The 14,591-nt window shown below is 42.9% G+C and overlaps 1 protein-coding gene and 1 non-coding gene across 3 annotated transcripts; both read right to left on the minus strand.

Moving 5' to 3' along the window:
• Nucleotides 1-283: 283 nt before the first annotated feature.
• Nucleotides 284-13,537, minus strand: dtx4a (deltex 4, E3 ubiquitin ligase a). 2 transcript variants are annotated; one of them, XM_030753906.1, is made up of 9 exons: nucleotides 13,407-13,537; nucleotides 12,968-13,182; nucleotides 10,351-11,542; nucleotides 2,823-2,884; nucleotides 2,520-2,681; nucleotides 2,378-2,439; nucleotides 1,862-2,182; nucleotides 1,667-1,756; nucleotides 284-1,577 (listed from the first exon to the last, which is right to left on the minus strand). In XM_030753906.1, the coding sequence occupies exons 2-9, from the start codon at nucleotides 13,173-13,175 to the stop codon at nucleotides 1,347-1,349; spliced, it is 2,328 nt and encodes a 775-aa protein (XP_030609766.1). In that variant the 5' UTR covers nucleotides 13,176-13,182; nucleotides 13,407-13,537; the 3' UTR covers nucleotides 284-1,346. The 2 variants fall into 2 exon arrangements, with proteins under 2 accessions (XP_030609766.1, XP_030609765.1); XM_030753905.1 differs by lacking the exon at nucleotides 13,407-13,537 and having other exon boundaries at nucleotides 12,968-13,190.
• A 733-nt stretch (nucleotides 13,538-14,270) lies between these two features.
• trnaa-cgc (transfer RNA alanine (anticodon CGC)) lies at nucleotides 14,271-14,342 on the minus strand. Its single transcript has one exon. It is a non-coding gene; the product is annotated as a tRNA-Ala (tRNA).
• Between the last annotated feature and the right edge of the window lie 249 nt (nucleotides 14,343-14,591).

Genomic DNA, 14,591 nt, shown 5'->3' on the forward strand with positions numbered 1-14,591 from the left:
GCACACTGAATGCAAACCGACTGGACCATTTTGGCCCAAGCTGGATCCACGTCAAGCTAGTCTTTTGGACCGTCTTGTGGCAAAAACGAAACATGACAAATACAACCAATGAGCACATTCTGTAGTGTGATTAGAGCATTTGAGGCTGGTGTGTGTCCTACACAAAAGTACAGTAGATACAAGCTGTTTCCTTTTGACACTAAGTAAAAAGCACTGTGCAAATCTGAGCTCAGGCAGGAGGTCCAATCCTAGCTTTTCCGGAATTTATGCCTCCTGGGTGGGGGGGGGGGGGGGGGGGGGGGGGGGGGGGTAATGGATTAATCCATGATAGGTTTTCCTCTATCAGTCATTAACATTAATGCAGATACAAGAAGACATAGAAAGCTGTTAAATACACCCATGCTATCAGGGCCAAAGGGTTCAGGAATGTCAGCTTATCTCTTAAGTAGAAAAATACTAAAAATGATTGTTTTAAAGAAAGGGGCTGGTAAATGGCATATAAAGTGTCAGGCAAACTCTGGTACACCAGCAGCTTATCTAAACTTGTAAACCCATGTCTTTTTGTCTGTCAAGCCAAACCCAAAAACAATACAATGGAACACACCATATTAAAACAAAATATCAAATTAATGTATAAAAAACATGAATGAATGGAACCAATATTGTATAATATATCAAGTATTCATAATATACAAGAATACAAGTTAAAAATCAAACCTAAAAAGGAATGTAGTTCTGGAAAAGTACCACTAGAGGTCAGCAAATATCCATGCTCAGATATCCAGTTAAATATCCAGTTTTCAAAGATTTCTCTGCTTCTGCCTGTGGACTAACACTTTAAAAAAAAACATTAATTTCTGAAATTTAGCTTTCATTCGGTTCCACATAGCAGCAGGAGTGGTAAACACTTCATCACTTAAGAAAAAAAAAGAATCAATTAGTTACATTCTTGATATAAAGTCTGACAGTATAAATGAGTAGTTTTTTCCCAAACTAACAATGACTCATATGTGCACAGTGGTCTCAAATGTCTGACTGAATAACATCTGCCACCTCGACACCGTTACTGCATCAGCAAAGAAAATGATTCCCCACGTACGTATCGAAACTGACTCATGCAGTCGTAAGAGAAAAATCGGATCCCAGCAAATTCTGCTGAAGCTATCTCTGTTTAGGGTTTTGTTTTGAACTCTTTTTCCATCTCTCATGTAAAAGTTTTCTCTGTTCACTTTGTCAGATTTTTATAATAATTGGTCTGTCTGGCTGTGGATCCCTTCCCAGGATTGTGTTTATACACTCAAGCCTGGTTTCTTCTTGTTTGTCTTCAGTGCTTTGAATGCCTCTGCTCAGTCTCTGGGTAGACACTCCTCCTCGGTGATGCCCTGAGCTTTGAGCTCTTCGAGGACATTGTCCAAGTGGCCGGGGTCGGGGTAGCCGTGGCCCGTGAGATTGGAGCCGAACTCGGTCTTGTGATGCACCTCGTTCCAGATCACTGTGTCGCTCTCACCGGTAGTGCTCGATGTACCCACGGAGAAAATGAGCCTGCGATCCCATGCTACCAGAAGCAGCCTCAGAACCTGAGCAAAGAGGTTAGTAAAGAAGACGTGTCAATATATTATCATCCTACCCCTCTAAAATTCCAAAGACCAGATGTATCTTTGTTTACCTTGCGTCCCTTCTCACTGTCAGGGAGGTAGCAGTGTCTGGGGAACCCACGTGCAGTGAAGGGTTTGCCTGGATTTGGGTGCTCTGGGCCCTAAAAAAAACAGCAGCACAGTTTGTCACTTCATTCAAAAAGAGGCTTATTTATAAGCTGGTTCTTTTGCTACTAGTGTCACATAAACAATCATATACTGACTACCTGGATGCCAGGAGGGATGTTATATATGATCCGGATGGTTTTGCAGTCTGGGTGGCCAGGTAGGGAGTGAGGGATGACGTGGTACTCCATCTTGCCAGGGGGCTGATTGCCAGTCTTTACTCCATAAATGGTCTTGCAGGTAGGACACTGGAGGCTGCCGTCCTTGTTGCCATTATTGTACATAGCAACAAGGCATTGGAGGTGGTACTGGTGACCACACTGTGCCAGGCGACCCACGGACTCGGCCCGGGAGATGCCACCAACACCGGGACCCTTGTAGCCTGATGGTCCAGCCAAGGCCTCCATGCAGATGGTGCAATCCTGACAGAAAGATAAACAGTTGGAGTTCTGTCCAGTACAGAAAACCAATTTGGTCCAAATCATCTGATCAAAAATCCAAAATGATGTTATTGGTCTGGCCACCTTTAAATGCTGCTTTAAAAGTCCATATATGCTGTTTTAGTGAGAATACCGAACTACAAGAAAAACAGACCTATGATACATAAGAGAACTCACCTCTTCTGGGGGATTTCGAACTTTCTGAAGGTACCGCTTCACCACTTCCTCTGGGGTCTTGCCTACAGACAGAAACACTAAAGTGAGCTTCTTTTTTTAGCCACATATAACATTTGCCTGCCTTCAAGCACCTCAAACTCACCTTTCCGGGCTTGTTTCTTTGTGGTCTTGCGACAGCAGTGGCCCAACCCCGGAACAGGTTTGAGGTCGCTCTTGCTGACAGGTGGAGGATGAAGCACCAGCTTAGGAGGGCGGGTCAGGCAGACAGGAAGCCCTGCTGCACTCATCAAGATGCCAGTTATGCCTGAGTACAGCCAGCAGAGGGGGTATATGACACACTGTATATACTCCTATTGCCAGATAAGCTCTGTATTCTTAATGTGATCTAATTTAAGTCACTTGGATTAATTCAAGTGCAGCAATTAAGGGAGTTCATATGTTTTACCTGCCAGTGCAGGATGTACGGGACTGGATCCATTCAGGTTCTTCACTGGAACTGTTGGGACTCTGCAGCAACAAAAACAAACCTGTATTAATCTACTGATCGCTGAAATGCTAAAAGCATACACCCGACAGGCTGGGTCACCTCCAGCCAGACTGAAGAAATCAGATGAGTCACCTTTGAACAGGTGCAATTAGACACAGCTGGCTGCAGCAGATGCTAGCCTCCACTTAGTGTCACCAGGTTAAGGAGCTTTTGCCGGGTCAAGTGGAGAAATAAACACGACTTGACATACTGTCCTATAATTGCCACATATGGTCAGGATTTAATGGCAGCACAGGACACTTGGCTGTTGTGAAATGCCATTATGAGGCAGAGAAACTTTTATTTTCCTAGTAACAATATGGTGATCGCAAAACTAAAACACTTTCAACTTAAAACAATGAATTTGATTTTTATACAAGACGCTGACGGCATCCTTCATTTTCACTTCCAGTTTATTCAAGTTATTTGATAAGCTTGTTAAATTTAGTAACTTTATTATAAAGATTTTGAAATGTCCTGGTAATTTTAAGCACTGCTGTAAACCGCAACTTGTCATCAAGAGTCAAAATAAAAAAAGGGTAAAACACACAGGAAGAGTCTGCAGTGAGCACAATAACATCACCACTGTGGCTGTACTTACGGTCTGCCAGTTTTGATAACAGTCATCGTTCTTGCCCGCAAGCACTGAAGACCACAGACACGAGTCAAAATATTCCAGCGACAATATCCGAACGCTGCAACTTTTAGCTTCCTTTCCACTTGTTTCTCGCTCTTCTTTAGTATGTCAGTGCTTCTGTCCCTGTCTCCCTCTTCCTCTGCTTGTGTGCTCCTGTCGGCTCGCTCTCCTCTTTTATAGGCCTAATCCACCTGTTTCCATCTGTTGACTAAACTCTGGTTGTAGGCCAGAGATTCTTTACAGCAGGGATTACCTGCCAGTTTCTATGTCACACTGCCAGGCTGCCATAAGGCTGACAGACACGGGCACATATGACAGTATGAAGCACCAAATCAGTGACTGTACACAGTACAATATGTTGATACAAAATAATTATTTAGACTTTAAAAGGCTGATTTTAATATTCTGTTGCCTTTACTGACTCAACACTATAATGAAAACACAAACAGAAGTGAAAGCAGTTACTTCATTTTTGAAAAGAAATCTAAAAACCACTTAAGAGGGGCCTTAATGCAGATGTGGTCTAATGTACTGTGCGTGCGTATGTATTTTTAAAACTGGGCAGGAAATCCTCATATAGTCTGTGCTAGAAAACTGTAAACAAGACACTTCTTAGTCGAGTATCGGGAGGGCAGAAGTCATTTGATGAGGTTTATATAAACAATTATTCAAGAATAATTTGATTGGTTTTTATGTCGATATTCCTTAAGAACTCCGCACATTACACCACCATGCAGTGGTGTGGGGGGACCACAACAACCATGCCACATTCAAAGCCTCTTAAACCCACCCATCAGCAGTATTTCCCTCTCTAAATAAATAAATAAAGCGTCACAGTTAAGAATTACTGGACTGTCCGGTTCCTGTACTGGTCAATCTGATTACACGGTGCTGTGTCACTGTATTTGTTTGTTTACCAACAAAGTGTCCTAGCTGTGGTACTGTCTCACTCACAAAATGCGCGGCTGACTGGCTCGACCCTGAATGGACACATTTGCGTGTCAGGCGTAAATACGTGAGCAACATGATTTAAAAAGATTAATGGAGGTAGAAGAAAAGTGGAGAAAGGTTAAGAAAACAAGCAGCGGCGTGTCATCAGTCACGTTTCTCTGAGCTCATTTAAGCTAGTAGCATTAGGGCAGGGTCCATCTGGAGCGCTGGATGATGGGAACACACAAGGCACCGCATATGGCAACACTCAGGCTGTCCAGGTTCAAGCTCACACCCTGAATCAAATCTAATAAATAAATTAGTTCATTAAAACTTGAAGCAGTGTTAAATCCACTGATCAGGAGCAAATGATGACATGCTAGTTTTGTGGCAATCATCAGTGCGGCAAGAGGAGAAAGGCCCCCCCCCCAACAGGTGCGTCGGCCAAAGGAAACTCGTCACTGTGATGAATGTGTGATGTCGGAGACCCCTCAGATGTTAACACCTCACTTAGAAACCATCTGCTCCATTTCACTGCAGGCAAAACTCTCAACAACAGCACATGATAACAGTGAATTCACCAATCCACCCGCAAAAGATCAGTCTCTCTAAAAAATACAGTGTTATTTATCAACCAAACTGCACAAAGAGCCTAATGTTCTTTTGTTTTTGTGTTTAAAATGATTAAGAGAATGATCAACATCTAGAAATATTATAGTTAATAGTTAAGTAACACATTCGTCACCATATTTTCTTGCTACAATTTGTATGTAGATATACCTTGTACTTCCTTTGCTGCTGCAACACATGCTCATCTTATCTGAGCTTCATGAATTTTATTTGTTCCACTTCAGAAAGCAAAAGTAAGCTGCTTGGTTAAATTCACTGACACTTACATTGTCTTGTAGGTTTTAATATTTAAAGCTCGACAGATAAATATTTGTGGGTCATCAGTGGATCAAGTGGATATGTGCAAGGCTTGTCATCAGAAGTGATAGCCCACAGACGTTTTCCACCTCTTGATAAGCCTGGCTCCAAAACCCCATAGACATCTAGGCTGATTTGTCTGCAAACACTCAACAACTCACTAAGCAGTGGTCAAACTGTGAAGAGTGCAACTGAAATCAGAAATGGAGACTATTTGAATTCAAAGGAAAAGTTGCACCTTTTGAAACATGTTGATTTCACAGTAAGGCACAACTTCTATTTTGAAAGCAAATGTTCAAGTTTCACTCCAGCTCGGTGGTTAGTTAGCCAGTATTTGCAAACAAGTTGGCATCTTCCACGCAAACCACAGGTGACCGCGGCAATCAGCCAAAGCAATTACAAGGAGGTTTTTGGTGCAGCACACACTTGTGACAGATTTCATCCAGCAACCGCTCGTTAACCAGTCGGTGAATACAGATTTTTCCCTAGCAACCGAAAATCGCGAGGATGGTTGCCGACTGATCACTAGCCCTATGTGGCTGACCCCTAAACTGTACAGGGTCAACAGGTGGATCCTGACACTGGCAGCTATAGCAGATATTTTTCTGTGCATTGTTAAGGTTAGCTGATAATTTAGGATGCCATCCCCTTGTCCAAATATGGCCACTTCTGGCTCAAAACAAACACTACCCCCTCTCCCCTCACCAAACAAACAAATAAAACAAAAACATGGATGTGGCCAAAAACTACAATTGAGACTGGAGTTGTTTTTGCAGCAAAAACAAGTCTTGTATAGAAGTGTGTCTTCTTGTAGAAGTCTAGAGAAGAATAATCTTTTTTGCTAGTCTTATTCAATACAACATGGTGTTGATTTTGGACTATGGGACCATTTGTTGTAAAATAGACAATTGTGCCGAGTATGATTTAGGGTACAGTTGTCAAACTCCTGGCCTGCAGGCCACTTCTGTCCCCGCCCCCTACTTCCAGTCTGCGAATTGATGTCAAAAATAACATACAATTTGTCCCTTTAATATACTGTTTTGACATTTTGCCTTCCCCTCCAATTTAGAGGGTTAAGCGAAATGTCAAAAAGTAACTTAAAGGGACTATATATCTTTTATATACAGTCTATGGTCGAGAGTTTACTTTTTTAAATAATTTAAACAGTAGCGCTAAGCGATGCCAAAACAACAGTGTAAGAATTAAAATGACTAAAAAACCACACTGCAATTTGAAGTAATTTTTGTTTAGAATTTACCCTAATCACCCAGCAGAATTCATTTTTCCTAGAAATAATTACATGTGATTTTGCTCTTAACAAACTGTGAATAAAATATTAATCAGAGCAGGTTCAAGGTGCAGTGGAAGCAGAAACAGCAATTCAATGAAAATAACTCCTGATTGTTGTACTTTTTTTAATCACTCACTTTTTAAAAGGGTGAGCCTAATTACATGTATTAATGGATTTAAATAATCACTGGTTTCACCAGGTTTAAAAGAGTGTGGACGTGAGCGTGCTCATGCGGTGCATGAATATGGGGATAAAGCAGTGAGCAGCCTGGCAGGATCAGAGAGCTTCTGAATCTGTGACGTTGGTGGTTTTACCGCAGCAGCAGGTGTGACCATCTGCTGGACTCTCACCTGATATGTTTAAAGAATGGCTCGGTCATGCAGCTCACCTGACACAAAATGCGGAGATTAACGAGGCAGGAATACTAAGCCTGCAGTGACTGGTATTAATCTGAGGCTTAGCTGTTGTAAAAAATGGTGTTATATTGAGGTTGCTTCAGTTAATGCCAGGATTCAGAAAGTTGGGTCACTGTGCTAGGGCACAGATGGATCGGGTCACATGGAAATTATTTTTCAGTATATGTCATGTTCTTAATGTTTGAAACTAGAAACTAGGTGTGTGTGTGTCTGTGTGTGTGTGTGTGTGTGTGTAGACCCGCTCACATGTATGCACTTTTTCTGCACATGTCCAGTTTCACATTAGAGACAGCTACATAAATAATAAGAAACGTCCATTTCATAAAATTTAATGATTGAGCCAAATATGAAGAAGAAAAGTCTATAACTGGAATCTGATGAAATGCACAACTCACAAACAACTCCAACTGCAAACAAGACACAACGATGGTGGAAAAAAAAAGGTGCAATTAAACTGCAAGAACAGTGAACCTTCACCTGACAGTGACCAGACATACAGCTAACCAGCGCCTTCTGGCTCTGATATGTGGATACTGCGACTTCCTTTGCTAATCCTCATGCACTCAGCTCATCATTTAACACTATAACGTGAGACTCTGATAATAAGTTTCAAAATTCTGTTACATCTACTCCTTCTCCCTTACAATAGGAGGTCTTTTTGTTGTATAAAAATGACAACAGCAGCAGAAAAAAACATCTTGTATTCAACTCAAATCACAGTAGTCACATCACTGCTATGAATTACTGCAAAAAGAATTATAGGATGTTATATTTAATATACTTTTGTTGCATATGAATTACAGCATGTTACTGTTAATTTTATCCATACTCTTATCTGAGTGGTACAGCAGAATATGCGGTAAAAGCAACATGAATCACTATTTTTAAATCCTAGTTTTTATTACATTAATCTTCTTGATGCATTGCATTCATTTCAAAATGTTTAGAGTAATTCCCAGTGCAGGGCATTTTTATTGCAGCTGCAAAGCAAAGAAATAACAGCATAAGTTACAGCTAACACCATGCAAAGAGTTTAAACTTTATAGAAATTGCTATAAACTAATGGATTGCAGTATATTAAAAGAGAATTTTTGGTTGTATGTAAATTTTTATATACATTTTATAATGTAAAACTGCTGTTGAAATAATCATAGAATATTTCATTTCATAGATTGTAATGTTGTAATGTTCCTCATGAAATTAATTACCAATAACTGACTTATTAATATGTTATGTTTTTCAAGTGATCAACCTTAATCTTAAGTTTGGAATGCCTGTAAATAAAATAACAAGAAAAGCAGTAACTGTAAACGAATTACTATATTTTATTGTTTATTTATTTAATTTGATTTCCAACAGCAATGGAATCAACAGTATTTAATTCTTGCATTGTTTACAGTCAAAATACAACCTGCCTGTAACTTCATGATAATCTACTGTGGAAAAATGCAAGCCGCCATCCTTACTGTGGGTCCATGATGCCATTTGATATACAGTTGAACCAAAATGTTTGGAACAGCACATCTGCCAAGTACACTGAAAGCAAGGATGCACTGATGCGTATTTGGATCAAATATCAGTCTGATCCTGACCCAAAAAAGCTGGATCAGATATTGGTGACAATGAGCCGATCGATGTTAAGATCCATTCAGTTCAGTTCTCTGTTGTTCTGTGTTTAGTTTATCGCGGGACAGCAGCAGCTAGTGGCAGAGGTAACATAGCATGGAGGAAGCTAACAGCAGCATTTTGGAGGTATTTCACTGTAGCAATAGCTTCTATTTGTATGTTTATTAAAGTTTTTCACTTAACTGCAAACTGTGGTCAAAAACTGTGGACCGACATGACTCTCTCTCTCTCTCCCACTTGCTTGTTGACGTTCACTCTTTGTGTTCGGTCAGAGACCTTCTCTAAGACGCTGCCTCGGTGTAACACTTGCTGGTAAACTTTTATTATTCTTATGGTAATATAACGTGTTGTTGTCAACTTGATTAAATATTACTTCATTTCAGCCGACTTGGTTCAGCACTTGTGTGTGCAGAAGCAAAAGGAGAAACTACTGTGACTATAAGTGGCAGCAGTATGAAGCAGCCCAATGAGCCGCACGTTGATCTAAAGAAGGACTAATGCAAATAAATTAGATTAATTAAACACCAGTAAATTTTTTTTTCACTTTATTCCTAGGCTTGTTTGTATTTGTTATTTAACTAATAAATACCAACTTTTCAGTAAATGTTGGCTGTATTTATTTGTTACATTTTATGTCACAAAGCTGTTTAAGTTGAGCCTGATGTTTATTTACAAATAAAGAGTCATTCACAATCCCACAGCGAGAGAATCAGTACTGGACTGGAACCAGAAAAATTGGGATCAGGTCGTCCCCTAATCGAAAGACTAGCAACAAATACCACAGTTAATTTGAGCCATTTTAGAAGGAAGGATGTGCTCAATCCTAAATACTGTTCTCAGTTAAGTTCTACTATTTAAGTGATAAATAAGAACTATTCGTGTCACTATTTTGACAGCACTTCACTTTCAGTGCCTTAAACGCTTATCTAAGACTGTGTTTGTAGAGTATTACCATCCTTTAAAGTTTGCACAACAAATGTCTGGAATGTGCAAAACATTTGAGAGAGCTCGGCTTGTTTGGTATGAATGCCCCTCATTGTATTTTCGTGGAAGTAATGGAGCCTGGTGGACTCTGTCACAAAGATTAAAGCTCAGAAATGCTAATGAGCATTGATGTCAGACACAATGTAATGACGGCCCCAAACAAATAAGAAATTACTGTCTAAACAAATTTTCCTTGTACTTGTCCTGATGTCTGATTGGGCTCATTTTGTTATGTATATAGTGAACTGTCATGGGATCTGTGTAGTGTTAGTGCTTGGCTCATGATATATAGGTACCTTTCATAGTATACAAGCAGTTATACCTTGCTGGGCTACCTGGAACCAATAGGAGAGCATGGAAGGCAAAACACACCAAGGAACCACAGGCTGTGACAAAATGGTTGGGAAATGGTTGTGACATAAAATAAAAGTATGTGTTATATTTCCATCTATTGAAAACTTGGTTTATAGGAACTTCACAACCTTTCTTTGAGTCATGTGCATATGAGAGAGAAGCTAAGAAAAAACATAAGCCTGTCATTCAGGAGTGTGGAAGATGTGTTTAATTTCACAACTGAAGTGTTGCTGAGTGAGAGGGTTCTCACCATTGAGAAATTTTCAGTGTTTTTCTACTCACCCAGAGGCGATAAGGGCACGTGACTGAGCCATGGCGATACGCTGCAGTGCGGGACGGCTCAGCCCTGCGAGGCTCGATCGAGGTGGCAGGGGCGCCGCGCAGGCGGCAGCACCGGATGAAGACACTGGACCCAGGACGCGGGCAGAAGGTGATGGGGTGCAGGTGGATGCAGCTGTGGAGATGAGAGGTGGGCCTGAGGTGGGTGCTGTGGGGGCAGAACAGGAAGTGGAGAGAGAGGAGACAGAGGTGGAAGGGTGAGGGGGGGGGATGGCGGCAGATGAGGGTGTTGTGGAGGGTGGGGGAGGAGGTGGCAGAGGAGGTGGGAGAGGAGGAGGCGGGGGGCGAGTGGAAGAGATGGAGAGGGCAGCTGTAGCTGATCCAAGAAGGGAAAGAGAGTGGGTGAAACCTCCTCCGTAGCCAAGGCTCGTACTGCCAACACTGCTAGCACCAACCATACTCATACCTCCTGCACCGCCCATACCACCTACACTGAATCCACCTGTTGCCCCAACCCCAACCATGGATGTCCTGTGGGGGGAAAGCGACCTCGACAGGGATGGAGGCCGAGGGAGGGTTAGTGAGCAAGATCCTCCTGGGATGGGGAGACTGCTTAGTTTGGGACTTGGTGGTTTAGTCTGTGGTGGTCTTCGACCAAGTGTGTGAGCAGTCGACATGGTGCCTGCTTTGACACTTAGTACCAGCATACACTGTTGACAGGCACAGGGCTGCCCCAAGGAGGTGATGGCCGAAGCGGGGAGTGCCCCGCTGGGATACGCACTCCCGTTTCCAGTCCCACTGCTGCTCATCCTGATCCCCATGCCCACTCCGGATACATCAACACCTAGAAGTCCTCCATGTCCGGCCATGGATGTTGGCCCCCACGCATGGTGAGACTTGGGCAGGGGCCCGGACACCAGCGGGTAAGCCAGGTCGGAGCGGCGCTGGATGCGTCTGCAGCGCTGCGTCTGCCCATTAATTTGGGTCATGCTTTCGAAGTCAATGAGGTAGCAGAAACCCAGCGGCGCCAGGTCCAGCCAGGGCTGCTGACGGTCACGCGCTGCCTGGATTGCAATGCCCACCTCAGTGTCGTATGCTGTCCAACTGCCAGCGTCGTTCTCCCACTCCCACAACCAGCCCTGGCCTGGCGCCGACGTGGGGTCGTAGAAGCTGCGTCGCACCGGTCTAAGGGTACCTGAGGAAGACAGCACAAATCAGTTGGCTTGAATGAAGTGAATTACTGAATGTTAAACATTTCTAGACATTAGAATGAAGATTTCTTCTGTAAACATGAAGTTCTGCAGCACATACTGAGCATCTTTTGGCTGAGTCCGCTGAACACGATGTCAGGCGATGAGAGGTAGATGCAGGAGGAGGTAAGCAACTGTGCTGCAATTTGCTGTGGACAAGTAGATTACAACCCTAACAAATTCAACATGTCTGTGTTTGCTTGCTAAGAATTTGGGCAAACAGGTTGCCCCTGGTAACAGCACACGATGTTCTGAATTCTGATTGGCTGGCAGCTTGATCCGACCCAAAGCTGGCTGTGTTTGCTTTCCTTGGGTGTCTAGAGAAACTCTACAGAGTCTCCATACTGTAAGGGCTCCACATATCAAATCCTGGTTCCGGGAGGAGTGCATACATTGCTTTAAGACGGATGAGCTTGCATTTATGTTTTACACTTGAGCCTTTTGACTGGCAACAAAAACAGGAAAAGCAGGAAACTGTATAAACAGTATAACCTAAATGAAATAATGCTTTTCATAATTGTGACTCTGGAGCATCATTTAATAATGTATGGTACTAATGAAAGACTAAATACACCAAGTGCTCTGTAGAGTACGTGAGGCCTAGTATGCACAGACACATAACAATATGGGCTTGTTCACAAATTCTGCTCCTGTCAACCCCATTTTTTTCAGTGCCCTCACACTCCTGAAATTCCTCTCCACCCCCCAACCCCCCCTACCCCTCCTGCTGCTTTTTCTACTTAGACGGGGGCACCCTGCCTGACTCCCTCATTTCAGCCCAGTTTGGGTTTAGAAAACAAACCGCACAAAAGCTTTTGTCAACCGGTGCTAAGATAAGGACAATGTTGGGGTGTCTGCAAAAAACATGAGGTATGTGACAATCCCCTGCTTTGTCTTACACTGCCCTGCCTGGCCCCTGCTCTGTGAAGCTGTGGCAGATCACCTCCTGTGTCCATAGTCTCCTAAGGCAATACTGGGAGGCCACGTTTTGCAATGAAAAGCTTCCCGTGTGCACGACTGTACACTTTATCCGATATTATGGCACATGCACACGTATCCTACCGGAACTCACTTCAGTGCTCACACCTTTCAAAATAATACACCTCTTCAGTGTTGCAGTGCATAAATCTGGGAGGGGGGCTGAACTGTGACCCCTATGATGCTATGATTTGGGAATTTTAAATGATTCAATTTATGTCACTGCACAAGATCTTTAAGCCACAACAGAGCAAAAACACATCCATCAAACCATCAACTACTGCTGGATAATCATCAATAATAAGACGGCCTTCACCTCAGGCTCGGCTTCAGTGGTACACCCCCCACTCACCCCCACCCTGTGTCTCTGGCTCTCTCCTCCTCTTTCTCACCTGTGTCTTGTCGGAACTGGTGCATGGAATGCAAATCGATTATGTAGGGCGAGAGGCGAGAGTCCACCTGGCCGAGGACTACACTACCACACCGCGGGTCGCTCCGGATGACTGCCTCGATGTGATGACAGACAGCCGGGCTGTAGGGCCGCCAGCGTCCGTGCTCGTTCAGCCATTCCCATACCACTACGGCGGATGCTAGTAACATCCTACTCCTGGAAAGATAGAAAAACAAAAAAATGACAATAATGAGGCATAAATGAAGGAGAAACCGGGGCGACGCGCATTTAAAGATACCCCGCTGCCGCCGCTCCGCCGCGCAGCCCTGCGCACAGCGGCGCTGCATCCATCTTGGACAGTTTGCAATCCAGATGTGTTTTCAATGCTATCTGGTGGTTTTAAGTGTATCTTTCGGGATGACAGCACATGCAATCCGTACCTTCCATGTTTGTAGTTTCGGAGATGCAGCAATTATTAGGTCCTTTTATTGCACGGGAAAGATACAGAGCGTTTCAGGGGGAGCAAGGAAGCCTTGCAGTACGGTTGCATTTTACTCCCTATGCAGATGAGTGACGTCTACCGAAATCAATTCTCAGGCACAGTCAAGTTTGGCTGAGAGGAGAAAATGCAACTTGGATGCTCACGGTGGTGCAGCACTAGTGAAATGGATTACTGTGACGGACTGGCTTTGATAGTGAATTGTAAGGTCTTTCTTTCTTTCTTTCTTTTTTTTTTACAAAATCATACTATAAGGTGGGATGATTTTAAAAATAGCTTTAATATTTACCGCATTAAATCGGCTCCTCATGTCATAAACATTGCTTTGTAGAATCGTTTTTTTAGTAATGATCCACGTATTTCACTGTAAGAATGAGGTAAAAAAACAAAAAAAAACAAACCCGTGTCCATGTTACATAATTGCTCTAAGAAATTTTCAGCTTCCACTAAGTTTCACCTACTTGAACTTAGGTTTACTTATTGGCTTATCCATAATGCCACGATCGAGCAGCTCTCGCTCCGCTATAAGGAATCTGACCGGCGAAAATAAATGTTTGACGCTCGCGTGTGTGAAGACTCCCACGCCTCCGAGGCATCCAACATCCAATCAGATTCGAGCACGGGGTGATTTTGGCCAATCACAGGCGTACTTCATCTCACGCACTCATTGAGTTGACGGTGCTTAGGAATACAATAATGCCCTACCGCTTTAAAATGTTAGTTTTTGTTAACACGTTTTTTGTTTTAAGTTTAAAGTTATCTGCAAGATTAAAAAAAAAAAAAAAAGACAGCTCTAAAAAAGTCTTGGAGATGCCGGGGATTGAACCCGGGACCTCATACATGCGAAGCATGCGCTCTACCACTGAGCTACATCCCCATTGGCTGTTCCAGTCGTTTTAGGTTGAATTTGGCGTAAACACGGAAATAATACATAAAAGTTATTTTGTTAGTTTTTGCGTATTTGTCTGTTGTGGTTAAAGCGGACGACACGAAACTTAAGGATTACCGTTAGCGCATGTTGCTACCAAAATGATGAAAAGCCTGCATTCATTAAGCACGGAAGGATTTCAGCTTCGTCATGCCACGATCACGCTACGCACAAATACTTCCGCCGCATATTTGCATC

Source organism: Archocentrus centrarchus, chromosome 18 (assembly GCF_007364275.1).
Source record: "Archocentrus centrarchus isolate MPI-CPG fArcCen1 chromosome 18, fArcCen1, whole genome shotgun sequence".
NCBI lineage: Eukaryota > Metazoa > Chordata > Actinopteri > Cichliformes > Cichlidae > Archocentrus > Archocentrus centrarchus.